Genomic DNA, 27,687 nt, shown 5'->3' on the forward strand with positions numbered 1-27,687 from the left:
AGTGGAATGTGCTTTTATTCCAAAAGAAAATGACTCTTCCTGTAGCAATGCTCCTTGCCCTTCAGATTTCAGCACATGCACACACTGAAGATAACAGAACTGAACTACTTACCAGGTGAGCCTGGAACCTGTTGTAGCTGATTTCACTACCTGGACGCTCATTTTAGGTTTTGCTCGTGAGAAAGCACTAAAATTTGGCCAGAGCTAAAGCTCTCATGGGATGCAACAGCGACAGAGGCGATACCAAAACCACAAAGAGTCTGCTCCCTGCACATTTTCAGGGACTAGAAATAACTACGTATGCATTGCTTTTTTGAGAAGTTGAAAATAGTATTATCTTACAGGGGGGCAAAGCCATAATAAAAGCAACAAAAATAGTTACCTTGTGTTCTATTGGATTTAATGATAGTCATGGAGCTGATCCAGTCGGGAGATATCTTTGATAACAAAGAATAAAGAACTTCAAGGCTGGTGGCATCCACAACAAGAATTTCTGGATAGTGTCCATGGCATAACAGTCTCCCTTCACGCTGAGTCCCGACTGTGAACTGATAGAACTAACCGGATATTAACACAACACAAAAGTTATACTCCATGCAAGACACTGACTGCTTCATTTTTAATCAAGACTGTCATTCCGTAAATATATTCTACTGGCTATATATTAAAAAAAGTGCTACTGGGCTCTGATGAGCGGAGCTTTTTGCTGAGGCCCCCATCTGCTGTTATCTTCCCGAGGCGACCTTTGGACAGCTCACCCAGCTCCGGTGGCGGACAGGAGCCTGTAACAGCCCTGCCTGCTGAGGTCAACCTCCCTCTCCCACCTCCCCCAGCAGTACTTCTCAGTTTTATCCTATTCCTCCGTTCTTTCCAGGATCTCTAATTACCTTTTTCCCCCAAAAGCTGAATTAAAGCACCTACGTCCAGCTCTAAGGCATTTGATGATACTGCATAACTTTCCATGCCTCATTTTAATAACTATCTATAGTTATCCACGCTGCACCATAGAGAGTAGGAGCTCTGAAGCATACCCAGAGTACTAACCTGTATGCCAGTGTGCGTGCAGGCTAGCTTCGTAAACTCTATGCATCTCCCATCATTCACATCCCACAGACACATCTCCCTAAAACACAAAAGACAGATTACAGCCACATCCAAAATATTTCAGTCTTCCAAGGATTAAAAAAAATTATTTATGCTGGGAGAATCTGAAACATTTATTATTGACTATGTGAGTTGTATTTAGGTAAAGGAAACTCAAAATCTACTTGAGTTGATTCTATTCGAATCTACACAGCCTGTTCTGCCCTATAAAGACAAAGGGAAATGAGCAAAATGAAAAAATACATCACAAGCAATCAACATATTAAGTAAATGCAAGCATTTAACTGAGAATTTCTCATTTCTCTCACCACTATTTCAGATCTTTACTACATCTACTGCTTCCCCTAAGGTGTCCGAAGATTAGCTTGCCTTTTCCACATTAGCGAGGAAGAAAAGCGTATTACAGAAAAACAGAACTTCATCACATGGCAGTGAACACTGACGGTTTTTCAGAGGTTCCAGGCTGGCAGGAGCTGGCAGCATCACCTGGTACTCCTCATGGAATCATGGAACAACCAATTATAAATAGCATCAGTAGATATTTTTCTGACTTGCCTTATAAGAAAATATTACAGTTACCTCTGTGAATTAATGCAGATTTCAGAGGGATAAGGAAACATTTCCCCCTATTTACAGTTTTTTCCCCCAACATTTTGACTTTCAAAATTTTATTTTAAAATTTAATCAAAACGGAATCTGTCAGCTGCTGCCTCATCTTTCTTCCCTTTGCATCAGATATATAATTTCACACAAAACTTCTTTTTGGTTTTAAATCCGAAACAAAAAGACTACTTAGTACTGAAATCACTGCAAGGCAGAAATTGTAAGTTTTGACACGCTCTATTCACAAAGTCCAGGTTAAAAGGTTGTTTAAATACCTCGTTCCCTGACTTTGTCAAATAAACTTACTGGGTTTGTTTGGATACATAACTGACCTATATCTCTCCAACTGCATTTATATAGACAGAGGCTAAGAAATTTCTTACTCAGCCACAGTTGATCAAATCAACCTTAGCCTGGAGGTCTACCTTCTGTTAACCAGCCTTCAAAAACAAAGCAAATACAAGAACGGACTCCAAAACTTCTTTTGCCTTTTATAGCTCGATTTGCATACCAGCAGGTCTGCCAGTCAAACACCAAGTTCCATACATGAATGAAAGAGCAACTCTCAGTCACAGACACATGCTCTGGAAGGATCATCTCTAGAAATACTTTCAGGTCAAATATTTTGCCTAATTAAAGACAGCCGAAATAGAAAATTTAGCTTTTCAAAGCAAATTTTGAAAAAGCAAAGCACAAGGGCATACTTCTAAAAAAAAAAATATACACGTGCACACCAAATCTAAATGTTCAAATTTATACTAGTTTAAGAAGGAATAGCATGCGTGTAGTGTTACCCTGTGCTGGTAAGGCTCAAGAAGATGCTAAAATCAGTAATAACGAGATGCCTTGCGCTAAGACAAGTGAAAGCTGACCCCATCCTACTCAATGCAAGTCCACAGAGGCAGGCTACTCATTTGTAACTGAATTGCTCACACGCTTCTTAGAAACTCAAAAGCTGTTCTAGACTCCTGCTGACAAGAGTAATTACTTCAGCTCCCCGAACCTAACCTAGGCTCAAATTATGGAAAGAAAACAGCTCCGGCCTTCCAGAGTCGCTCTGTAAGAGGAACAAGACCATGGCCTGCTTCCTAGAAACTGCTTGCTGGCGCCTAGGACGGGGCTGGCACACGGTCAGCCAGAACACTTCTGCAGATTACAAGGGTACAGCGCCTGCATCCTCCCCGCTTGCGGGGGTTCGGCTGCCCAGGCTCACGGCCAGCTTTGATAAGGAGCTGCTCGGCCTTGAGGAGCTCTGGGAACAAGCAGGGGGCTGCCTCAGCTCGGCCTCTCCACGGCCACCTCTAGGCTGGGGCTCTCTTCCCCGTCTCTGCCCGAGTGGCACCGGGGCTGTGCCCGCAGGGACCGACCCCGGCTCCCCCGCAGCGCTTGCTGCTCAGCGGCCTGGGGAAAAGCTCTGGAGCAGGCGTGGAAACCAATGCGGACGGCACAAGCAACAGCATCCTGCTGCAGCAGAACTGGTTGATAAAGAGGTTGGAATGCAAAGAAGTAGGTGGAAGCAACCTGATCTCTCCTCTACCCTCGGCTTCCGTTATTTAACAGCCCCGCACGTTAATAAATGCCCAGAAAACTCACCCGCTCTCCGAGGCGCTCACTATGTACTGCTTTTCACTGGAAGCAGAGGCCTTTGATAAACACGTAATTGAGGCTGTGTGACCAAACAGCAGAGCTCTGGGATTAATCTAGAATCAGGGAAATAAAATGCGAAGTTACACATAGTTACTGTGAAATAACAAAGGCACTACAACTTAGCTTGAATACACATATTCCAGTTTTCTCTTTTACATTATACAAATGTGTTAATATATGTACACATTTTATTAGCACAGCTGCGGACATCATCTTGAGTTTGCACAGAATGCTGCTATATTATGTGAAAAAACAGTTTCTACCTAACATTGTAACGTCAATTTGTGAAAAAATGCACTTTGCATAAAACTCACGCCAGCAACAATTTTAAATCACGGATGGACTTTGGCCTGACCCAAAAGAACAAACTGTGTTGTACTGCAAAAACAGTTTCTCCTCCCAGTCAAGCAACTTCACAACCCTCTACATTTATAAATAAGTCCATATACAATCCATTCATAGATGAAAGACGAAAAAAATCTCCTTTGTCCATCCTAGAAAGAAATTGTTGCCTTCTCCTATTTTTTAAAATATATTAGACATAATTTTGGAAGGTAACTCAGACGTTGAGGTTGTTAGGAATTCATTGTAACTTTTTTCTAAATTACGCTGTATTTTTAAGAAATTATTATTTTTCTAATATATTCTAGGAGTTTAATACTCCTTGTACTGAGGCAAATTACAAAATTCTATTCAGAAGAGACACTTGCAGATTCCAACACCAGAACAGCCACTGACATATGATACCATAGTTATATGTATAACTATCAATCAATCATCAATCTATATCTCTGCTCCAAGCCTTTTTTCCCCATTCCGTTTTCATGGAAATCAGCAGTTATTTTATTCAAAATAACCTTGAAGAGCTCTCTAAATACAGGTCTCTGATCTCTGAAATCAGTTTTTACAACACAATTTAAAGCAGCTACGCTTGAAAGTAATGGTAAGTTTAGAGTAGCTCCACAAAAGAGGAGATAATTATTTTTAAAAATTACTGCAGGAGCAGCAACGGAGTATGAGAGCAAAAATGCCTCTTTCTGACCTGAAATATTCACTACTGGGGGCATGATGTCACATCCAGGTGTCATCTTATGAAGGGAGGAAGAAAGGATGAGTGAATGGAGTATAGCAAGAGCTGAAGGCCAGAATGGATCCTATACTGTAATACTGAAGACTAAAATTATTTTGGCAACAAAGATACACACTTAAAGCACAGAGAAAATTAAAAATCACGCAGAGGCTTACTTCTAAATCTAGAGAGAGGTCCCAGAGACATATCTGTCCGTCATGACAGCCCGTGACGATCATGGACACGTCATCCATTAGCAGCAGCGTTGATATGCAGTGGGTGGGAGCCTTCCGACCCCAGAGAACAATGGGCAGCACCAGGCTGTTTCCTGCCATTTTGCTCTCACACCTGCCGATTTAATCAAAATAAGAAATATCACTTATCGGCGGGTATGCCATTTCTTCACCTGGCACCCAGTTGTCTCTTCCCTCACTGGGGAACACGTTCACCTTCATATAGGGATTGAGTAACATATTGAAATGGTCACTTGAAAAATACAGGGAAATGGGTTGGTATTATACCTCGCTAGTTTGATTTCTTACAAAATAAGATACTTGCAAAAGGTCCTTTTCAACATTTCAGCATTTCCCAACATACATAAGGAATTTTGCCCCAAATCACCCTTTTTACAACATCTTGAAGTCGCACATACTTCAAGTCCCTGGGCTGCAGCACCCATCGTGGGCCCGACTGGTAGAGTTCTTCTTTTGCAAGCCCAAGGACCCGTTGTCAAAAATAGGCTCTGGGGCTTCCCATGGATCGCTGTGCACTTTCCAGAACTACTCTTCTGTCAGAAGAGCCTGGCATGAACTTCATGAATGAAACTGCTGGGATTAAAGTTACATTCACTTATCATTGGTATGACCCAGGTATAAGGCATGCACAAGACCTATTCCAAAAACGTGGAGTCCAACACAAATTAACGCTGTATCTCATCTATATAAACATTACAAGGAAATTTCTTCAAGAACATAGTTTTATAGTAATTTTGACAAACGCTGCCTGCATTTCGAGTGCAACCAATCCCTGCAGCCAGAGGAATTGAACCTGGTAATGTCCATGGAGAATGCATCACGTACATTGCATCCAATCAAACTACAGTTATTAAAAACTACTTAGGAGCCATTACTTAATAAACAAACATAGATACAGACCGCCAATAGAGCCCCCACTCTCTTACGGCACACTAGAAGCTACCTGGCAATCAGTATTTGTAAAAGACGCCCGTAACCACAGTGTTAATTGTTACGCAATGCTGAATCAATTGTTCCCAGCCTGGGTGATCACAATATGGAACTGTAAAATAATTTTAAAAGATGCAAAGGATACAGTGACCTTACCAAAAGGTGCATAGCTGCGTAACATAACACAACAGCCCAAAGTGTAAGTAATAATATAGAAGGAACCTAATATATTTTATACTTTCCATGCAGACAAACATGAGAAAAAGCACTGCAAACATTACCAGCAAGACGCTTTTTAAAGGCTTACAAATACCCACATTTCCAAAGTTTTAGATAAGAGAGGAAAAATAATTCTTAGAGCATTTACTACCAACCCCTCGGGGAGAAAGAGCAAAAAGCAAAGGTACCTCTTTCCTTCTAGTTTTTTATTATGGTATCGCAAAGCCTTCATTAAAAACTTCATTTTCAGGAAGCACCACAGGCTCATTTCAACGGCTGCAGAGCTCGGACCACACAGAACAACAGTTCTCTGTCGCCACCCAACACCAAATACACCCCCTGCAAAAACCCAACCTCACTTATCTCTGTAACAATCGATATATCTTTTTTTTACGTCAGTGACGACAAACTACAGCAGCGAATAAGCTCTGTGCTTATTGACAAATGCTCAACAAACATGCTGGGAAGCACTACAAATGAAAACCCGTGTTTTATTACTTGCACCTCCCTACAATTTCTGCAGAAGTGAGAACTGGGAATCTGAACTGGAAAGGAATCAGAGACATCGAACTGAGTGAAGTTCTTCGTGCTTGCCACCCGTGTCTCCATCGGGATCTTCAAGCTTTTCCCTGCCACTTGCACACGTGCCAGAACCTCTGGTTCCTCCCTCCAGACATGCAAAACCAGAACGATCTCGTGTTACCGTGCGTGCACATAAAAGCATCTGTAAGTTACCTGGCTTCGCTTTCAAACCACCTCTGTCAAAGAGGCAATAAATACAGAGAGGCAGGGGTGTGGGAAAAGACAAATTATTACTTAATTTGGGTTATTACTTTCTGCCACGATTCATGCTTGGAAACCAATTCCAGTATTCTTAAAACTGGCTGGCATTTCTGCCTGTCCGGCCTTGGCATGTACTTTTATCCTTCCAAGTGACCGCAAAAGACAGGCAGAAAAATCCACAAACCTTCCTCCATCTGCATGCAAGCTGCTTCTGAAACTTCAGTTTATTTGCAACTTCTGCAAGCTTTCCCACAACTTTCAGCCCTAAGAAGCTAGAGATGTCACTGCACCTCGTAAAACTCAAGAACTAAGCCATTTACCCCGAGAGAGCATCCATGATAAGGGTTTTACAGACACAAGCAGCACCCAAACAGAAGTAATTTAGGGTAGGAAGCCGTGCAGCTGGTGAGCGACTTCCACTCGCAAACGATACTTATTTCAAATAAACCACATGCAGAGAAAGGTTCGATTTTAAGACATGTGTGGACGCTAAGAGAATCTGTCAGAAACTGCATCGACGAGCCGACTGTGTCTTCATCATATCTGCTCTCAGTACACAGCAGCTCCAAAGCGAAGCGTTAAGGGCTGCCAAATGAACATCTGCTTTTAAACAAACCTAACTGTGCGTATGTACAAACAAAGCAACTAGAAAGGTTAAGAATAAATCATTCCTTCCCCTATCAATGTTTACCACATGTTAATGTCATTTTTCTGTATTTTCAGCGGAATTTAAATTCTGTTCTTACTCAGATTTGTCACCAGGAAGTACAGAGATGGCTGCCATCCATGACATCAGCACAAACCTTCAGGTTGCGTATTTTCAAGTGAGCAGTGATTTTTATGCCTAATATTTTTCACACGTACAGAATCCTTCATTCGAAAAGACATCGGCTAAGCATTGTAACACCACTGTAACACCTAAAGCCATTTACATGAGGGCAATCACATTTATGGCGGGGCTCCCTCCTAGTACTGCATGGCTTGCATTTGAATCACCCAATGCATTTTATAAAATCTGATATTCTTTAATTTTATTACAAATGACCTCTTCCATTTAATACTTGGAGATGAAAAAAAAAAAAAGATGGATGAAGCGGGGAGAAGAAAATCCAGTGCTTTACCCAGTTACAGAAACATTTCCCTGTGAGAACCCAAATATTGAAACATTCACACTTTTAAGTAAATAAACAAACCATTCTGTTATTAAACACAAAGGCTCAGTAACATTTGCTAGTTAAAATCTCGCTTGTTTCAGGTCTGTCAGGAGTGCTCAGGGGCTTTGGGAATTAGTTTTGACTCACTATAAGGGGATCAAAACCAAAGTATTTCTGCGTTCTTAACCTACCATCAATCTAACAAAACCACAGAACAGCTGAGGGTGGAAGGCACCTCGGGAGGTGACATTCCCCGAAGCCCAGCACAAAATGGGTCAGCTACAGCCGCTGCCCAGGACCGTGTCCCATCCTCGCAGTGCACAACCCTCTGGTTACCGACCTCTCCTCCCGAAGGAGGCTTTCGCTTCGCTGCCCGCCTACCAGAGCGCACGGAAACTCCTCGGGAATCTGTGTCAGACGCTGGCTCCAGCCGAGGTAACACCCACTGCTCTTCCTCATCCTCCCGGCCAGTCATCTGTGTCATCACGGGAGGCTAGCACGCTGCTTAGAGCACAGTTTCCTCTTTGTAAAGCCACCCGAGAAGTCTGAGAAAGCTTTTTAAAGGCTAATGCTTTTACAGTAAATGAATCCCTATTTTTTTTTTTGTCCAAGAAATTTTGGACCACGTGTGCATGATACAAAATACTGTAAAAAGATCTACCTGCTGAGTTCGTTAAGTTTGACACATGTAACAAACCACTATCATTCCAGCTTGCATCGGGCAAGCACTAAACTCAAAACTCGGAGAACGATGCCTGTATTTTATCGACGCTCAACGTTCTGATTTGCAAACACAATGGAATTATTGCAACACTGTGCACTGTCTTTATAAAAAGAAGCATTAAAAATGTCATTTTTCACTAAGAGAGTACTACGAGTAAACAGGTGGGGAATGCACTCAGTGCTGTACAGCACAACCAAGAAACAGGCTTGTCACGATGACAGCAAAGTCAGGAAACCAGCCTAGCACAAGGACAGCACACCGGCAGCTTTAACGGCAGCCTCCTGGACAGGCATGCACACGCAAATATACACGCAAAGCAGGACAGCAGCTGGCTAATTAAGCTGTCAAGTGCATTCGTTCTTATAATTAACTGTACCCATTTCAAGACAAGAAAAAAATAAAGCAGCTGTCAAGGAGAACTGAGGTATCTGTACATATCCGAGAGGTGCAAGGACTTTTCAAAGGCCCTGCTTTGGCAAACACAGCACACTCGCTTTTCCTACCATGAATATTCACGCTGACCTCGCTAGCCCTACTCATTACAGCCGAGCTAAGCGTATCTGCGGGAGGGAACTAACCCACTATTTTCAGCCAGGCCAAACTGTTAGCCGCGCTGCGGCTACCTGACGCGCTGGGGAATTGCAACCCAGGTAATACCCAGCGAAACTGACTATCGGTCATGTCGCGTTGATTGGGGATGACAAACCTGGGGGCACCTGGCCTTCCTTTATCCGCCTGCGGCTGGCTGAGCCTGTCCCCGGCAGCGGGCAGCCAGGGCTCGGCTCCCAGGCCGAACCCCGCTGCAGTGCGGCAGGCGGCACGTCGCCTCCGCACCTGCACCCAGCGCTCCTCTCGGCGCCGAGCTCTGCCTCTCCGCTTAGCCACGGTGTATCGCCGTCACCTAAACAAAAATATCGTAAACGCCGCTGCCAGACCTTCCCAGTGCACCCAGATCAAAGCTAAATTCAACAGGACAACTACAAACCTGTCTTCCCAAACAGAGATTAAACGAGAAGAAAGCAGGCGGGTACAGAGAAGCGCTCCCTAATCTTTACGGGGTAACAACGGCAGCCGCGGCCCAATGAAAGACGAACGCCTGCCCCAGCTGAGCAAAGGGCTATAAACGTCGGATTTAAAAGCACTCAACGTGAAGGTAACGCCGGCTGTCCCACCACAAAAGACGACGGGGAAGGGAGAACCCGGCCCCACGTACACACGGACGGCTGGAAAACGAGAAGAGGCGACGGCACCCGGCGCTGCAGGTCCTCGCCGGCGCCCGGGGCTGCCTCCGGAGGGCGGCCGCAGGGCCCCGTGGCGCTGGGCTGCTGCCACACCGCGCCCGGCGCCCACACCCCCACACCCCCCGGGGGCTGCGAAGCCGGCTCCGGCCCCGGCCCCGGCCCCGGCGGTGCCCGCCCCGCTCCGCCGCGTCCAGCGCCCGTGGAGCAGCCCCGGTGGACGGGGGGTGCCGGCGGTCCCGCACTCACCTGCGCGGCGGGGGCGGCGGCGGCACCCGGGGCCCGGCCCGGCCCGGCCCGGCGCGGCGAGCGGCTGCCGCTGTCGCAAAGCGGCGCCTGACGGCAGCCCCGCCGGCCCCGCTCCATGGAGACGGGGCGGGACCGGGCCGGGCACCCGCCGAGCGCCGCCCAAACGAGGGGTGATTTTGGATTAAAGGCCTGCTGAGGGAACTCCCTGCTCAAATGATTCCCAGCTTTCAGCTGAAATGATGCAGAGGTCTCAGAGACGGCAACCTGCGTGTGCCAGACTTGCCTTCTGAACCTCTCAATGGACCAAGCTAAGGAGGTGTGGTGGGGCACTGATGTCACTTCTTCATTTTCTTCGCGAGTGAAACAGCACTTCTTGCTGTCAGGCCTTCCGTAGGTGTGAATAATGGTCCTTAGCCGCACACAAATTCATCAGGTGTGCTGAAGCTGCAGTGACGGCTTTCTTTTTTCCTGTCAGCAACTTAGCAATGCACATCGGTACCTCACAACCGTTAGGATAGAAAGGGAAAAACAATTATTTCTGCAGTTGAAACGAGAGAGAACGCTTTCTTTTGTCCAGAAGCAATTAAAATAGTGAAATTAGTTCACAACTTGTTTTATTGTGTGTTGGCACATCCTGTTAACTATTTGTGGACGTTTTATCGAGACGTTCCATACCCCCAGTTCCCTATAATTGATGGGCAAAGACAAAGCAGCACTAAATTTTTATTGCTGTTGAATTAGTAACCAATTTCAGTTCAACTGTCACGTATAAACATTTGAACAAACGCTAATACTGTGTTGGTATATTTTTATGAGAAAAGTAATGCCGAGATCCACTGATTTATCTCCATAGAGGTATGAAAATTACATACAACCACAAGACGCCTGGCAAGTGGGGCTGGGTGCCCTGTCATCCAAGAAGAACAGATGCCTGTCTGGAACAGCAGCCTGCTTACAACGTGAATTATTTTTGGCTGGGAGAGTGGCGATTCTCCAGTTGTCCGGTAATAATAAATTCCTGAGGCAACGCTGGTCAAAGTCATGCCACTTTATATCACAAGATTAAGCAGGAGAACAGGAAAAATTACGTGATTGGTTTATCCTAGCTATTGTAAAAGGCTCGAGTGCATTTTGAGTTACAGAAAATATTAAGCTTTCTTAAGTTGCAAGTAAAAATGCTGAACACGATCATTTTGTGACTTTAAACATGCCACTTTTTTTCACCAACACACGTTAACAAGATGGCTCAGGCAGACCTCATCGTGTGTAAATGCCTGACGGGGGTTTACAACGTGTGTAAATGCCTGACGTGGGTTACAACGTGTGTAAATGCGTGGTGCCCAGCGGCAGGATGAGCACACCGGGCACAAACATGAGGATGGGGCGCAGCGGGTTGCAGTGCCCTCGTGCTCCACACGTGCTGGCGGATGGGTCCCACAGGCGCTGGCACCCATGGGTGCTGACCCCCCCGGGGCCCAGGGGCGGTTTTGTGGCAGCTGCGTGCGTTTCTTTGCGGATTTGTGCCCCTGGGGCTGGGGGCCCGCGGCCCAGCTGGTGCCGATGCCGGGGCGCTGGGCTCCGTTGGCTCTGCCCCGAACCAAAATGGCCCCCCCCGCTTCGCGCCTGCCCCAAGCTAAAATGGCGGCGGCCCCTCCCGGCGGGCCCGCCAGGCCGGGGCGGGGCGGGGCGGGGCGCGCGTGCGCGGTGCGCGCGGGGCGCGGTGCATGCCGGGCGCGCGGCGCGGCGTGACGCTGCAGATCGCGGTCCGGGGCCGCCGCCCGCCATGGGGGGCGTGAAGGCGATCGCCAACGACGCCGAGTTCCAGCCCGAGCTCAGCGCCGCCGGCTCCCGGCTCGCCGTCGTCAAGTTCACCATGCGGGGGTGAGTCCGGCCGGGCCGCGCGGGAGGCGACCGGGGTCGCCCGCCCGGCTCCGTGCTGCCGGTGCGCGGCGCCCCTCGGTCTCCTCAGGGCCCCGCTCCCGCTCCGCCTCCCGGCCGTGCCCGGCGCCCCGGCGGCCGTCCCGCCTGCGGAGCCGTGGGTGCAGCGCCGGGAGCGGCCCCGAGCCGGTGGCTGCGTGTCAGCGGGTGCCGCGGGGCGTGCTGGTGACACGGCCGGCACCCGGCCGCTGCTGCTTGGCGCCCCTTCGGTCAGTCAGCTTCACCCGCAGGTGGCGGGGGGCTCGCTCGCACGCCTTGCGCAAGCGCCCGCGAAAACGTTTTGGCTACGGACGAGCTCTGGTTAGGTTAACGGCGTGATGCGTCCCATTTATGAACAGCTGCAGGTCTGCCTTGCACAGCCATGGATCCGCGTCTCCTCTCAGATGAGGACGAGAAGGGTGAAGTGGATTTTATTGGTGCTGCTTTAAAGCTGTGTGTGTCGGCAGGCTCACGCTGACGCTACAGGGCTCTCTGATTTAGATAGGTCATATGTTAATACACTGCTGTGGGAGTTTTCTACTGTTTTGCCCTTTAATCGCTTCTTTCACAACAAGCAAAGTTGTAAGAATATTGCTTTGTCAGAATAGCTGCGTCTGTGCGCTTCGTGTATGCCAACAAAGCTATCGTCATCAACAAATATGTATTCTCAACCGAGCTGATAGAGCTACGTTGGTGGTAACTGGCTACAGTTGTAGTAAATGAAATTTATCACGGTAACAATTATGTGATTCCTGCTAAGGCTTTAATATACTGTTACTGTTAAATATTTCAAGTCCCATGTAGACACCTTACTGTAGACATCTGTCACAGCTGGTAACGGGAATTGCTAGTACTAGTTTTCTGTTAAGAGTATGTTTTGCTGTATCAGGAAAAGCAGTTAAGTCTTTGCCCCCTCCCCCCCCCCAAAAAAAAAGTCCCTTTACTTAGGAGTATCTTACTCTGTAGCAAAAGGTGCTGGAGCTAAACAGATTAGATGGGAAATATGAAGTTCATTTTAATTGATAGGTGCAGCTAATCATGTGACATTGAAACTGTCTGAGGAAGTGGGAATTAACACTTCACGATGTGTTTCTAAATGTCATTCTTAATTGTATCACCAGGATTGCTCGCCATCTGTCAGCCAGGTAGGAAGGTTATTTTAAAATGTACCAAGGATATAGTAAGAACGTGAATGCGCTAAGTCTGCGTAGGGCAGGTATCTTAAAAACAAAGCAAAACAATAATCGTTGAATTTTTTGTTTTTACAGATGTGGCCCTTGTTTAAGGATAGCCCCAGCATTCAATGCTTTGAGTAACAAATATCCCCAGGCAACGTTTTTGGAAGTGGATGTGCATCAGTGCCAGGTTGGTACTCAAAAATTAATTTTCTTTAGTGAGAGGGAGAGAAGATAATAGAGTGAATGAGAAACTCGAAGGAAAGCTGTTCAAATGATATACTAAGAGTATCCTTTCACGGGGTTGGTGAATGACAAGTAACTTATGCACAAAGATGTGAATGAACTATACTTTTATTTCGAAATGTATTCTTGCAAGTACCACTTTGTTACCCTTCATTTAAGCATTGTACAAGTGGTTTAACAGTTTCTGCTGCGTGTGCCGTTTAAATAATACGGCTTAAAATAAGAGAGAACACCAGTATGAATTAGGAAGAGCAAGTCTTTCCGAACAAATTCTGTGATAATTGCTGAATAAAATGATGAATATAATAAACCGGTGATGAGCTGTTGATCGACTTAAGGGTCGTTAACAAAAATTAACAAGGGTACGTTGAAAGGAAATTTCTTGAGTTACTGCAAATGATAGTGGGAGAGAGATGAATATAGACGTATCAATGCTTTGCAAATGGCACTTATTGTGGAAGGCTTTGGGGAAGCTGCTGTGGGTACCTAACACATACATACAGGTGGAAATCAAAAGGAAGTCACCTTCTATGGTGGCAACTTCCAGGGTGTGCGTGAATGTGCCTTCGGAAAAGGAAGAAATACAGGTGTAAAGAATGCTTGTGAAGTGTTAAATGAAGCAGTTGTCCACCTTCAAGAGTGAGCAAGTAATATGACTTTTATGGCTTACCAACAAATCTACTGTCAACGTGAAATCCATTCAGAGACCACCCAAATGTATGAAGGATTAGGAGGATCTGAAGAACTTAAATGAATTTAAAATGGTTGCTCAAGTTGGAGATGTTTATAAAATAACAAATGCTGTTTGTGATTTTGGGGGGCTAATGTATCTTGGTTAACATGTGGTGTGTATGTTGTCATCTAGGTGAAAACAATGCTTCTGTCTGATATTGGTAATGGTCTGTTAGGTAACACTTGTAACTAATTTATGCATTCTAGGGAACAGCTGCTACCAATAATATATCAGCAACACCGACATTTCTGTTTTTTCGAAACAAAGTGCGAATCGACCAATATCAAGGAGCAGATGCTGTAGGTTTAGAAGAAAAAATTAAGCAGCACCTGGAGAATGATCCTGGAAACAATGAAGATACAGATATTCCAAAAGGATATGTATGCATCTCTTAAGTCTTTTTTTAACACTTGCATAACTTGAACCTGTTGAAAATGTATTCCTTTCTAAACATATTCTTGTCAAACAGTGCTACTTTAGGCAAAGCTACAGGCTTCCCGTAGCTTTAGAAAGATCACCTGTCTGGGTTTCCTTTTTCAGACAAAATTCAAAAAATTAACTGCACTTACTTAATATGTACATGTAACAGAATTGTAAAATGTTTCAAGAAAAATCTCTAAGCGTAGCCCTCTGTGATTAAAATAATGAATTTCACGTTTTATGATGAAGGCTTTGCTACAGCTGTGTATTCTTTTTCTTACCCCTTCTCAGACATCACAATCTGTTTTCCTAAAACGCTTTTCCAAGTGTAAAGTCTTCCGTGAAAAAATACATTGTTAGACATAGCTGTCAAAAACTTTGAAAAATCGCTCTAGCTGGTCCTTAAGAAGTATTGTTATTCATGTGTTGCTAGGTGGATTTGTTGTTCATGGATTTCCTTTTCTTGTGCACCTCCATTTCTTTAATCTTCTTTCTCATCTCTTTAAAAAGAAACGAAGAACTAAAACCCTTTGCTGGAGGAATTAAGCTTCATAACTTGGGCTATGTCCTGCTTTTATCAATTTGCTGTGAGAATGGGGTGCTTTTGGGAAGGTATTGTTAGGTAAATGATATACTTTCTTTTGCCTGGTTGCTAATATTGCAAGCCTGGATGGTGCTACAAAATACATTTTTTTTTTTTAGAAATTCCTTTTTGTCTGTAAAAGAATGATGGATATAGAATATATAAATTAACAGATGTAATGGGAATATTTGGAAAGATTGGTTTGTCTTCTCTGAGTGGCATACAAGAACTACTTCTTGCTGAATACAACTTCTTTTAATGCTTAACGCGTATCATTTCGCTTCTGTAGGGGTACTACATACAACTGCAGTAATCACTGATCAGCTTTCATAGATAGTGTAAACCCAGTAAATCACAAGTTAAAAAGAAAAGTGAACACTTGTAAATATATATTCTCAAGCTAAGTATTTTTTAAACGTGGCATCTAAATAACACAAGGAAAACCTTATTTTTTGTATGTATTTAAAAATCTGTATTTTTGAATGGATTTTTATCATTGCAAGATTTGTATGTGTCTCATAGAAAAATCAGAATCTCCCAATAACAGAACAACCCCCTAGAAATATTTGGTGCTCTCAGGAGATTATTTTCACCATGTTCGGTGTGTTTTCCTGTTACCTCAAGGCAATTGTGTGTTTCAAATCACAAGCCTATCTGACAGCTGTACTACCAAACACATGTAAATGAGACCTCTAATGTGACAAAACACTTTCCTAGAGCTGTCATCTTAGGTGTTGTTCTCCGAGCAATCCTCGGTGTAAGGTTACTCCTTAAATGAGGTTGTCTATTGTTCTGCCAGGAATATTAACCCAGTTAGGTGAAATACAATATACCACATCGCTGAACTGCGACATGTGACTTAGTTGTGCGCTAGTTCTGTAGCGTGCACGTTACTTCGCATTAGCAAATCTAATACACCCAACTTAGCTGTGATGAGTATCTGTAGAAGTCAAAATGATGTTAAATGCAAAGCCAGGTTTCTTTGGAGGTTAACTATTTGAAATTCATAGCTAGCCATGTCCTATCAGGCATGTGAGAAGGATGCAAATCCAGCTGAATATTTCTCATTTAAGAAGCTTCAAGGGCACAGGTCCCTTGAATTTCTAGCAGTTCAGCTACTTGTTAACTGTTCCGCAGTATGCATTGCACTTCACTTTATATGTGAACACTCACATCTATAATTACTGTGAAATCCTGCGTAGAGGTATTGGAATGTCAAAGGACAAAGGTTCAGCTTGTTAGATTTCAGCCCAAGACACACTGAAAATCATTCAAGTAGCAAGAGCAGATATGTGAGGTTGGCATGCATCTCCAAAGTTATATTTGTTTTGAGATGGAGATGCCAACTTCTATTAAAAGTTAATCTTGTTAGGAGATGTTAATTCATAGGGGTAAGACGCTGAGAACGTTCAGGACTATACGAGCCAAGCAGGAATTGTGTTCGACTTACTAGCAGTAGGCTGGAATGCAGTTTTAGAATATACTTGACCCAAACTGGACTGCCAGCTGCTCCAGGAATGCATCCTTCTCCTCTTGCACAGCTGCGTGCCTCCTTCCTTACCTCGTGTCTACCGAGTACGCAGGATGCGGGCTAAGTCTTCGTTGGGATGTTGCAGGCAGGCAGAGGGGACCTGGAAGGGGAAAGGCAGGCAGGTGATTTTTTTGTTTTTGTTTGGAATAGCATAGTTTCTGGTGTTAAGGGAAATGGGATACCAGCAGTGATTTGTAGGCTGCTGAGAGAATGTGTTTGGATTTAGTTTATATCATGAAGCTGTAGCCTGAGTAGTAACATGCAGTAACTTTTTAAAGCTAATGTGTAGGGCTTTTATCACGAGTGGTATGTTATTCTTTGGGACCTCATATATGTCGGTAAGAAGGGTATTTTAGGTTGCCATGCCAAAAGTTCCTATAGGCTTTGTCTGGAGTTTTCTCTGACTGTATGCTGATTGTGATCTCAAATTTGTACTGTTGTGGTATGAGATGTTGATACCGTGTCTTCAGGCCTTAAGATAACAAAACACTTGATTTTTATACATTTTTTTTTTTAACGTGGCTTACTGTGCTTCAATTGCACTTGGGTCAGTTTAGCTGTATGCAAAATCTCTTGGCAGTCTGGGAATTGGTTCAGGCTATTCTGCCAGTGCGATAATAAAACCTTTTAAATGGCTGAAGCTTGCAGCACGCGTAGCGTTTGCTTTAATCTGGCAATGCGTGTATGTTGAAACTTCTGGTTGGACCCTTTACAAAAGAGCTCTGCTGTGAAGCAAACTGGTTCATGGTGAATTGGGCGGTTTCTGCTTTCTGTTGTTCTGCACTTTACCAAAGTATACGGGGAAGGGAGTGGGAACCAGTTTCATAAAAGTTGATTTGTATATGATGCTGAGAAAGAGGAGGAAAATAAGAGTATCTTTGCACGTAAAGCCTGGTAACAACTGTAGTTGCAGAAGAAATTAAGAGATGACCACTGAAGTATTTTGGATGGGAAAGCTATTTCTGTTTTACCTGTTAAGTTAATCATAGCTCCGGTCTAATGTCAGTTTGTATTTGTAGCCAGGTGAAGTTAATCAAAAACGTATCCGAAAAATTCTCCCTGTGCCCAATTGCTTATTCTCAGTATGGTAAACTTGTGTTCCAGGGGGGTGGTACTTTGAGTGGGAGAACACCGAATTCTGAACAGGATACATCTGAGTACTACTACATTTTTATTTTTTTTATCTTCTTCTGTTTAAAAAAAAAAGCCCTGAGGTTTTCTGGGTTCTGTTTTTTAATGTGTTGAATGAAGAATTTCATTCATTCCAGTGTCTGCTGATCTCAGATAAGTTCACGGCAGATTTACGCACTCAGTAATGCTCTTCTTTTTCCTTTCAGATGGATTTAATGCCATTTATCAATAAAGCCGGCTGTGAATGTCTTAATGAAAGCGACGAGCATGGGTTTGATAATTGTTTACGTAAAGACTCTACCTACTTGGAATCAGACTGCGATGAGCAGGTACAGTAGATATTTTTCCTTAAGTGAGATGTTTTCAATGATGTCTGGTCTGCAGGCATTTTTTGAAGATCTTGATTACTTGATGTCGCTATAGTGGTATAAGGAAGAGTGGGATACGGTAGGTGGATGGAAGCAAAACTGGTATACAGAGGTCACTGTAGCATTTCCAGTCTTCTATCCATTTGTGGGAAAAATTCCAAGCAGACTGGCATTTACTGGTGACTAGTGGCAGACTAGTGCATGTGTGGAATATAGAGAATGTAAGTACTTGATTTTAAATTAAAAGCTCAGACTTGCTTCTAGTTAATTGTTGTGCTATGCTTGTTTATAAGGATGAAGAAAATGGTATTTAACAACAACTTTCTCTTCCACAGCTGCTTATTACTGTAGCTTTTAGTCAACCAGTCAAACTTTATTCTATGAAACTTCAGGGGCCAGATAATGGTGAGTGAAGTGTCTGTTTAATCTTATCCTTAGAATCTAAGCTTTACATGTGTTTAGCTTAAATGTCAAAAAAAGACGCTTGTCCCTAGAACCTCTTACATTCTGTGAATCCCATAGCAGCTTCAGTAAATTTGGTGTAAATAAATAACATAACAGATTGATCTCACAGTAATATTACTCTGTTGCCATGCATTGGTATCTGATATGACACAAGTATAAATATTTACTGTATTTTGACATGCTATAAGGAGAACCTACGTTCTATTCAAGAATTAAATATAAGAGCTATTTTAATTTTTACGCTAAGTTGATTTACGTTATAAAACTACAGAAAATACTCAGGTATTACATCACACAAACTCAATTATTTTTAGACATTTCATTGGATTTCTGATGTGGAGTTCTGTCACTGAAACGTAGGCAAGTAGTGCAACTTCAGATGTCGTTTGGTATCCAGGGTGGTGGTGTGGGATAGGCAGATAAGATGCTAGAATTATTGAAGTCCCTACCCTCCTTGAGCTGTACCTAGATGCTGTGATAAGCAAGGGCTTCTTCAGTAGCATTTTGAGAATGCAAGTAAGGAACTGAATCCCAATTCCATATTTTAACACAGGACAAGGTCCAAAGTATATAAAAATCTTTATCAACCTTCCCCGATCTATGGATTTTGAAGAAGCAGAGAGAAGTGAACCAACTCAAGCTCTGGAGCTGACACCAGATGATATTAAAGAAGATGGTATTATCCAGCTTCGCTATGTTAAATTTCAGAATGTTAACAGTGTAACTGTAAGTAAAGCTTCTGTTCTGAGGTCTGTGCAGGCTGGAAACTTAGTAGACTTTTCAAGCGCTGTGACGTTTGTTGACTTGGCTGCAAATGTTCTTAGTTGCTCTCCACTGATTGCATACTGTATGTTAATGCTCAAAGGATTTCTGAAATTTAAGGTCAGGCAAGGCCGTATGCATGTGATGTCTCTGACCTCGTATGTGTGGTGAGGTTCATTTTCATCTCTTCATGAGAGATTAAAAAACGGGTAGATTTCGATATTATGAAGAAATATCTTCTAGTGGGAGGTGTCCCTGCCCATGGCAGGGGAGTTGGAATTAGGTGATCTTTATGGTCCCTTCCATTCTATGAGCTAGTGTGCTGCTGAACACAACTTGTGTTTTACTAACGTGCCTTCTTGAAAGGCATCTTGTCTTCGTTTGGAGAGTTTGGGAGGTAAGAAATCCAGTTTATCAGTAGCCTGATTGCAAAAATGACAGACTTGTAAGTATCAAGTGAAGTGCTTACGATATGCTAAAACCCAATACCCGTTGTTCCTCGTAAGTGTTCTTAAATGCTGTAATCAAATCACCTTTGTCTTTTAATGAGCTCTCTAACCCTCTTGCTGTAAGAGACTTTCCACGAATTCCACGTAAGGTTTTTGTGACTCTTAAATGCAGGTGCAGTTTTTCCTCTTTCATTTTAAGTGTGGGCTTTAGTGTAGTATGCACCGTGACAAAGCTGATGCTGGAATTGCATTATTCTTGACATCATTACCCTGGGTCTGCATTAGCCCCGTTTCCTGCAGTATTGTGTTGAACTGCTCATCCCATGTAACCCCTGAATTCTATTCTAAGGAAGTGCTTTTCATGGTCTGAGTTCTATGTTTGCCAGTTATGGTCTCATAGTTGATTGAATATTTCAGTACCTTTCAGTTGCTGAGTGTGGTTTCACATTGGAAGTGGAAGCTAGAAATATCCAAGCTCCGTGGGTTTTTAAACAAACTGCTGGGAAAATAATAGCATTCTATATAATCATTATTTGAAATGAGAGGACAGAAGCTTCTCTAGAGGGTAACAAGGCCTTTATAATTGGAAGAAGTATTTACTGGGTTAGTTCAAAAATCTTGGGAGGCTAACATTTTATGTATGAATTCAGGGATGGACTGTTTACCTTCGCTCTTGTGTTTTGGATTTTTTTAGTTGTTTGTCCAGTCCAATCATGGCGATGAAGAGACAACAAGAATTACATACTTCACGTTTATTGGAACTCCAGTCCAAGCAACAAATATGAATGACTTCAAGCGAGTGAGTCTTCTTTCTTAAAAGCACTTATGAATGTTTTAAATGTTCTCAAAAATGTTGACTGAACAAATACACTTGGCTGTTGTTATAATTCCATGACTTGGCATGGAATTTGCCATTGGTAGATTGGCATCCCAAACAAAACATGTAGCTTTATCTTACAGATACTGATCTTTGGTCTTACCTACAAGTTTTTGTTCATCAGCTTTGTAAAAACAAACAACAACCAAAAAAAAAAAAACCACAACACAAATAGGGGTAAGAACGTATACACCTGCTATTTAAAACATGAGGGACTTTCAAATTACGTGTACTATAGGCAATGTTTCTTAACAGCTGTGAGTTTTATGCCTTGATTTAGAAGCCTGCATTCTGATGGTGTTCAGGAAGTAGAGAAGCAAGCCTGTGTATGAAATAAAGACTCCTTGTGATTGATTGGACTTCTGCTTTGGTGAAGGATTTTATGGATTTTATCCAATGGGCAATGTTATGTAAAATTCAGATCTAAAAAAGATTTTGGTCACAAAGTGACCATTACATTAAACATATCTGCTCTTTTTAAAGCTAAAGGAAGAAATAAACAACTCGTTATGGTGTGACTTTAGACCCATGAGTGCTGAACAATAAGGCATGCTCAAAGTTTTTGATTTTTTTTGAGAATGTGAAATGGGTTTGAAAGTATTGAAACTTAAAGCTACTTACGTTTTTTTCTTCGAAATTTAATGTCTTTTTAAAGTAAACTAGTAAACTGCTTTAAAACTTAGCTTGTTTAGAAAGACATTTGCTGTTGTAACCCTGTCTACAAACTCATGTCTAGGCGACCAATAACATTGAAAGCACCGTGGAATTTATTATACAAACTGCCTATAACTTCAGAAGGCTAAAAATGCTAATGGTTGTCATACTTCGTATACTTCCAATTTTTACTGTTAAAAATGATCTTAACTTTTACATTTAAAACTTAATAACTTCGCAGATAATAAAGTTAATAAGTTAACAGGCTTTGTTGTCTTTCACTGAAATGTGAAGTCATTGAAAAAGTTGCTCTAATATACTCAAATTAACTGGATATCTAATGTAGATGTTTCTAATGGAGCACTTCTGGTTCATCCAATACTAGAAATAGGTTACTTCATTTAAAATCTGCTTCCATGGTTGAGTTTTTTTGTACAGCTTCTTTTTTTGCAACTACTTACGATAATAGGGCATTACCCTGCAATGAATTGTGCCATTACTATTTAACATAACACGAATAATCTGTGTTACTTCTCTGGTACTTTTGGGAAGAGGATAGCACCCTTACACTGATATTTTCAGTATTTGATCTTTGTCTCAGTTTCATTTCTCTGTAAACTCTGTAAATTAGTTTTGCTTTCTAAGGTACTGAAAGTTTATTTTCAAACAAGTGCACTCTTTAAACCCGACCATCTGATTGTTCAGATAGTGATTTGATTTTTTTGGTAATTGATGATACGTTGAGGGTACAAGCTGCTCTGGGAGAGGTTTTGTCTTGATATAGGAGTTTTTTTTTTTTTAAGTGAGAACAATTAATCGCTGGAACAACTGCTCCAGGGGTGTGGTGGAAACCCCCTTACTGGAGGTTTTCAAGATGCGATTGGACAGGGTGCTAGATAATCTCATCTAAGCACGCTTTTCCCATGAAGGCTTGGAGCTGGTGATCTCACGAGGTCCCTTCCAGCCTGGGCTGGTTTATGATTCTAAGTATACCCACAACCCCATAAAGACGTTTAAAGTAGTGTGGGTCTCATCTGTGCACTGTACTTAGAGGGGATTTGTCAGTCTCTCTCAGTTCTAGATGCAGCGTAGATGCTTGGAAGCTGCTATATAGCCTGCTAAATACCATGTTAGTTAAAACTTTGGTTTCATTGAAGTTCAGCGGTGAATATGTTTGCACTATCAGGGAATATGATCTGTGACTTCTGTTTAACTGGAAGGGGAGGGGAGCACAGACCCACAAGAGGTAGATCTACCTTACACCTTACAGGTGTGGTACCGTTCACTGCTAACATCAGCATGTTAAGGAGCTGGTCAGAAGTACCATACATAGAAGAGCTTGCTTTGTTAGGTTGTGAGGTAGCTAATCCTCTCAGTCCTATTTTGCTTCCTGAACATGTAGTTTTAATATTAGGCTGTTAAAATATTTTATCATACTAAATGGGATGTGTAGTCTGTCAGTTACAGAGCTCTTAGGAATTCTAACTTTTGTTTCCTCTCTTCCAGTGATCCTGTCAGCTATGAAACCTTAATATAGTGTTGGGCATTAATTATATTTAGGCATGTAGATTAACTGGGAAACCTTATTTTTCTTTTCATCTCCTTCAGTAGTTACCCACCCTACTCCTCACTGCTCTCAGCTATCTGACTTCCTTCTCTCAGTCTGTCTGTACTGTTTATATTTCTCTTCTAGTTATGATAGAAGTAGTATTGCAGCATGATTAACGAGATGGGGGAGTGCTTTTTTCCCTATTTTTGAGAAGTGTTTGTAAGAATCAGTAAAATATGTTATTTGAAGGGCTGCAATTAAATAGTAGGCATGAGTGTGATTCCAGTTACGGTTTTTATGATTCGTCACGTTGCTGCTCAGGTGATTGTAGTAGATATGTACAATTTCAAAATCTAAAAGAAAACACAAAACATTGGTTTCAATGACTTCTGCTGAGGAGCAGGCAGATGTATTTTGATACCCAGTTGCAGTGGGATGTGAATGAATGCTCAGCTGTAGCAGCTCCTTGCTCAGCAGATAGTTATTAAGATGCATAACTGAAGCACCCATGTCCTTCAGACAGCCGAGGAAAACTTGTGTTTGCTTGTGGTGCTCTGCTAACACCAACAGGGCTGCAAGAAAAATCACCTCTTCTTGATCAGCAAGGCAGTTTGTGTTTAATATAAATGAGGTATTGTTTCCGGTATTTATACTGCCAAATGCAAAGCTGAAACTCACCTACTGTGAGAAGCAGTACCGAGGAGTACGAAGCAGGTGAAGCTAAGCAGGCCCTTCATTAGGGATCTTGGCCTTAAGTTAGTTTTGACATACATGTAGTTAGCATTGGTGGATTTGCTAAGTAAAGTTAGATTAAAAAAAGTTATTTCCAACTTGCTCTGGTATATTGTGTGTATCCTGCTCCTTGCACAACTGAATTTTTAACCTCTGGGGAGGAGGGAAGTCTGGCGTGACAGGAAAGGGGAACATAAGGGGGGGGGGGGGGGAAGTGTAGATCTAACTGGGTTAAACACAGGGAAGAGAGGGGAGAGAGCTGAGATTTTTTCCCTTGCTTAAATTAAGGGCGCCCAAACAGCAAAAGATTGTGATTAATATTCCCTTCCCATGCACATTTAACATTCAGAAATAGTTTTTGAAAAGCACGCCTTAAAGGTATGCCCTTTGTAAAAGAACTGTCCTTAACACTGGAATTACTTCTGCTCTTGGCCGCACGTGGTCTGATTTAAGGCTTAATTTAAGCTATGCAAGCTACTATGCTAGAGACTGCGTTTGAGATGTAGTAGCTTATGCTTGAAGTTTGCTTCCAAATTTGCTTCTCAGTCAAGCTAATTCGTGGGATAGACAGCTAAAGTGCTGAGTAAAGGTGCAGGTGCTGTGTCTTTGTAGCTCTTGATTGATAGCTTAGTCTTAAATAGATTCCTGTGAATCAGGCCGTGAACTTGGAAACATTTTTTTAAGACAGTGCAACTTAATGTCAATATAGTTCTTGTTGCTTCTGGTATTAAGAAACAAAACATGGCTGCTCGGTTTTGAGGCTGGGGGATATGGACAGGTGGTGGGATTTTTTTGGTCCCCTCCTGAATCAAGGCTTTCCAGAACTACTTATTTGCGCTCTATGTTGCTGCTGTTTTCCTTGTAACGTTTTGTTTGTTTGTTTTTCAGCTTAACTTCCCATTTCTAAAGAACTAAAAATGCAGAAGAAATTAAAAAGTAATAATAAGATTGATGTGGTCTCGCACTACTCCCTTCCTTGCTCCCTCTGCTCATCTAGCATCTCTTTCACCCTTTCCACAATCTCAGCACTGATGCAAGAGTCATCTCTGAGCCTTCTGCAATCAGGAACAGCCTTCTCTACCTTCTGATGCATCAACTCATCTTTTTTTTTCCCTATCCAAATCTTATTTTAAGCGCTTCTCTTTCAGTCTTTTAAAACTTTTTTTATCCCAAACTTGACATTTTTAAAAGCATACCATGTAGTACTTTTTTTTTTCTGTAACTCATTTTTCAGCCTGTATTGCGTTTTGTAAAAGCTGTTTGAAGTGCAGTTTGTGAAATGCTGTAGCAAGACTCGGCTTTCTTAATCGTAGTACAGCTTAGTGTTCTCTGGTGCGACCCTTCAGTAAGTAGTGTGCAAGCCAGCGAGGGCTGCCAAGTACCCGTTATTGTCCCACGCTTGGCTCTAGGGAACCTCCTGAAGGCAGACACAGTGAGGAGCTGGTGAGTGCTTGTACAAAGGTGGCCCGATCAGGGTACTTCAACAGCAACAGATCAGTTGCTTGACCTTTATATATTGAAAACAAAACCACACATACACACAAATGCCCACTTCTGCTCCACAAGGCTCAGTGACGGTTTCCCGTTGTACTGTTTGTAATGGACTGTAGTTTTTTTGTCACTGTCAGGCTGTGGGCTGGTGGTTAGGAAAACAGTATCAGAAAAGCCTGCTTCAAAACGTTCTCATTACATGGGAATCACAGGCTGTACCCGGTATCTTAAAGTGCACTAGATGGCCGCTGTTTCTGTCAACAGAAGGAAATGGATCCGTTACGGATAAAAGAATGATGATGATTGTTTGATTTCAGTTTCCATGTCCATTTTCTTCTTGGGAAGGTGGAGTGGGATGGTCAGAAAATGGGTTTCTTTGACCTGTGATGACAAAATATCCATATCAGCATGATTAATTTTCACAGATAATACACATGGGCGAGTTGTCAATTTCAACTTCAGACTGGTATAGCAATATTTTTCATTGGAGTTACACACTTGCTAACATCTAATCTTTAATCTTTCAACTGCATTTTTTTCTTTTTTTTCTTTGCTTAATCTGTGTCTAAACACAGTTTGTCTTGGAAACACAAAATAAATACTGCTTTTTGACAAGTTTAACTTTTTTTTAACTTCATTAATTGGATCTCAATGTTAGTGATTGGTTTTCTGATTTTTTTTTTCCTTTTTTTCCTCATGTTGTCAAGTGGAATTTTCCTTAATCATTAAGTTGAATTTACAGCTTGGTGATATGTTCCTGGTCAAAGGTTCCTTGGAGGTGAAAGGGGTCTTTAAAAGGGTTTTTCGTAGATCTCAGTTACCTTGTGATGGTGACAACTCAGCTCACCAAAAGAATAGTTTACCCCACCCCCCCCCAAAAAAAAAAAAATCTTCCTCCAAGAAGTGGAGGGGAAAAAAAAGGTGGAATGATCAGAATAATTTCAGTGAGTCCATGAGAATTCTCTAGTTCAGAGCTGTGGGTATATTGTTTTTTGTTTGTTATGGGTCATGTCCCACAGCTCTGCATTTCACTATTGATTGTATGAATCTCTTGTGGTATATTGTCACCTGATTGCAGAGGTAATTAATCCTTAACGTATTTGCTATATGAGTCAGAGTACAGAAAAGGTTTTACTGCTTAGTTTTCAGCATTAGTAATTGGAAATTCTATGTTCCATTAATGTAGATCCTCAAATCTCTATTCATGCTTATCCTGACAAAGCTTTGTCAGATCTGTAAGTGCTGCTTTGGTTAGATGGAAGTGAGTTGGGAATTGTTGCCTTACCCAAGGTCTCTTGCAGTTAAGTCCAACCTTTTAAGATTTATTATCTTTTTATTTTGTTTGACTTATAAATGGGTATTTTCTAGGGTCTGCAAGAGCATTGGAACTAATCTGAATCTTTTCAGAGAAGTGCCTAGAATCACGTTGTTTTCTGCTCTCGGGATCTTGCGTTAAGTTATGTTAAGGAAGGGGACTAAAAACCCTTCCGTTATGAACTGTGCGAACTGTAAGCTTGCACGGCAGTATGTAGAGTGCTGGTCTTGCACTTGCTGTTGGCTGCCAAAGTCTGGTGGCAGTGGTAATCTTTTCTGAAATGAGAAGTCCTGAGATGACTCTGATTCCTGGTGGAGTTTGCAGAATTGGAGATTAGCAGTTGCCCTGGTAAGGAGTAATGTTTTGACAAAGACTGAAAATCAGATGACTTCCAGATTTCTCTTCAGGTTTGAACTGCATTATAAGGTAAATGTTCTCAGTGAAGTACGTACTAAGGATGCCAAGGGAAATGAACAAACTTATTTTCATGGGAGCACCCAGTGGCTCTCTTTTTGCTGTATTATTTTATATAGCATATTAAGGTTGAATGCTTGGTATATAACATCGTTAAATGTGGTCTGTTATGTTGCAGTTACTGTCTTCTAACTCTTCTCAAGTGAGACCGGTGTTTTGCTATTTTTATTAATACTAAACATAAGTTTCTTGTGTCTTGCGTCCCTCTTAGTTCTTTAGAGGGATTCATAGCTTCTGCAAGTGCTACAATGCATGCTTAAATGCGCTAATTTAGTTGAAAATGTTGCATTTGTTTTGTTTTGATGCTAATAAAAAAAAATAGGGTCACCTCTTTGGTTAAATGTTCATAGTTTCTTTCTGTTGTTTTCTCTTATCAGGTAGTCGGCAAAAAAGGAGAGAGCCACTAGGATGCGCGAGACACTGGAAAGCCTTATTGCAATCAAATGAGATCTTCACTTTTATCTACTACTCCTGGATAATTGCTTGACCATAGCCAGAGACTGTCAGTCTGTTTCATTTAATGCCATTACCAATAAATCATTGCTTTTGTTGAGATGGAGTTTCACTAGTGTGTTTCTGTTGTAATCCTCATACGTGTATTTGTAAATAAAATTCATTACTTTTGCCAAGTTTAATTTTGTCATTCTGGTAACTGTGGCTCTTCCTGTGTGTGTTCCATTTTAAACTTAAAAACTGGACTGGCTTATCTTTAGAAACAGAAGACATAATGTAGCTTGCACTTGTTTGGAGAGTTTAAAATGTTAAATATAAGTAAAATACAGATGGCTTGTTCACAGGCTATCTAAAAAGAAAAAGAGCTACTCTGGTATGAGGCTGAAGG

General features: G+C 42.2%; 2 protein-coding genes across 9 annotated transcripts in view; one reads left to right on the forward strand and one right to left on the reverse strand.

Moving 5' to 3' along the window:
* Positions 1-10,083, reverse strand: part of WDR7 (WD repeat domain 7) — a 115,169-nt gene extending 105,086 nt beyond the window's left edge. For 3 of the 8 annotated variants that reach the window (XM_040540754.1, XM_040540751.1, XM_040540756.1), the window contains exons 1-5: positions 9,975-10,060; positions 4,600-4,771; positions 3,301-3,407; positions 1,045-1,123; positions 383-557 (exon numbers count right to left, since the gene is read on the reverse strand). In XM_040540754.1, coding sequence (XP_040396688.1) covers positions 383-557; positions 1,045-1,123; positions 3,301-3,407; positions 4,600-4,758 — 520 coding nt within the window. In that variant the 5' untranslated portion in view covers positions 4,759-4,771; positions 9,975-10,060. Of the gene's footprint in view, positions 1-382; positions 558-1,044; positions 1,124-3,300; positions 3,408-4,599; positions 4,772-9,472; positions 9,595-9,700; positions 9,776-9,974 lie in introns of those variants that run through there. The other 5 variants (XM_040540757.1, XM_040540755.1, XM_040540752.1 and 2 more) reach the window with 5 other exon arrangements.
* Positions 10,084-11,667: 1,584 nt separating this feature from the next.
* Positions 11,668-27,475, forward strand: TXNL1 (thioredoxin like 1). The gene is made up of 8 exons (XM_040541182.1): positions 11,668-11,855; positions 13,160-13,256; positions 14,252-14,425; positions 17,917-18,039; positions 18,414-18,483; positions 19,097-19,269; positions 20,449-20,553; positions 27,224-27,475. The coding sequence occupies exons 1-8, from the start codon at positions 11,758-11,760 to the stop codon at positions 27,251-27,253; spliced, it is 870 nt and encodes a 289-aa protein (XP_040397116.1). The 5' UTR covers positions 11,668-11,757; the 3' UTR covers positions 27,254-27,475.
* Positions 27,476-27,687: the final 212 nt, after the last annotated feature.

This window comes from Cygnus olor, chromosome Z, assembly GCF_009769625.2.
Source record: "Cygnus olor isolate bCygOlo1 chromosome Z, bCygOlo1.pri.v2, whole genome shotgun sequence".
NCBI classification, from domain to species: Eukaryota; Metazoa; Chordata; class Aves; order Anseriformes; family Anatidae; genus Cygnus; species Cygnus olor.

What these genes read in the sequence shown, in the direction of transcription:
- TXNL1 (XM_040541182.1), top strand. Translation starts at nt 11,758, where the DNA reads ATGGGGGGCGTGAAGGCGATCGCCAACGACGCCGAGTTCCAGCCCGAG. An exon ending in TGGATGTGCATCAGTGCCAG is followed by an intron (nt 13,257 to 14,251) that starts GTTGGTACTCAA and finishes TATGCATTCTAG; the next exon opens with GGAACAGCTGCTACCAATAA. An exon ending in ACTTCAGGGGCCAGATAATG is followed by an intron (nt 18,484 to 19,096) that starts GTGAGTGAAGTG and finishes ATTTTAACACAG; the next exon opens with GACAAGGTCCAAAGTATATA.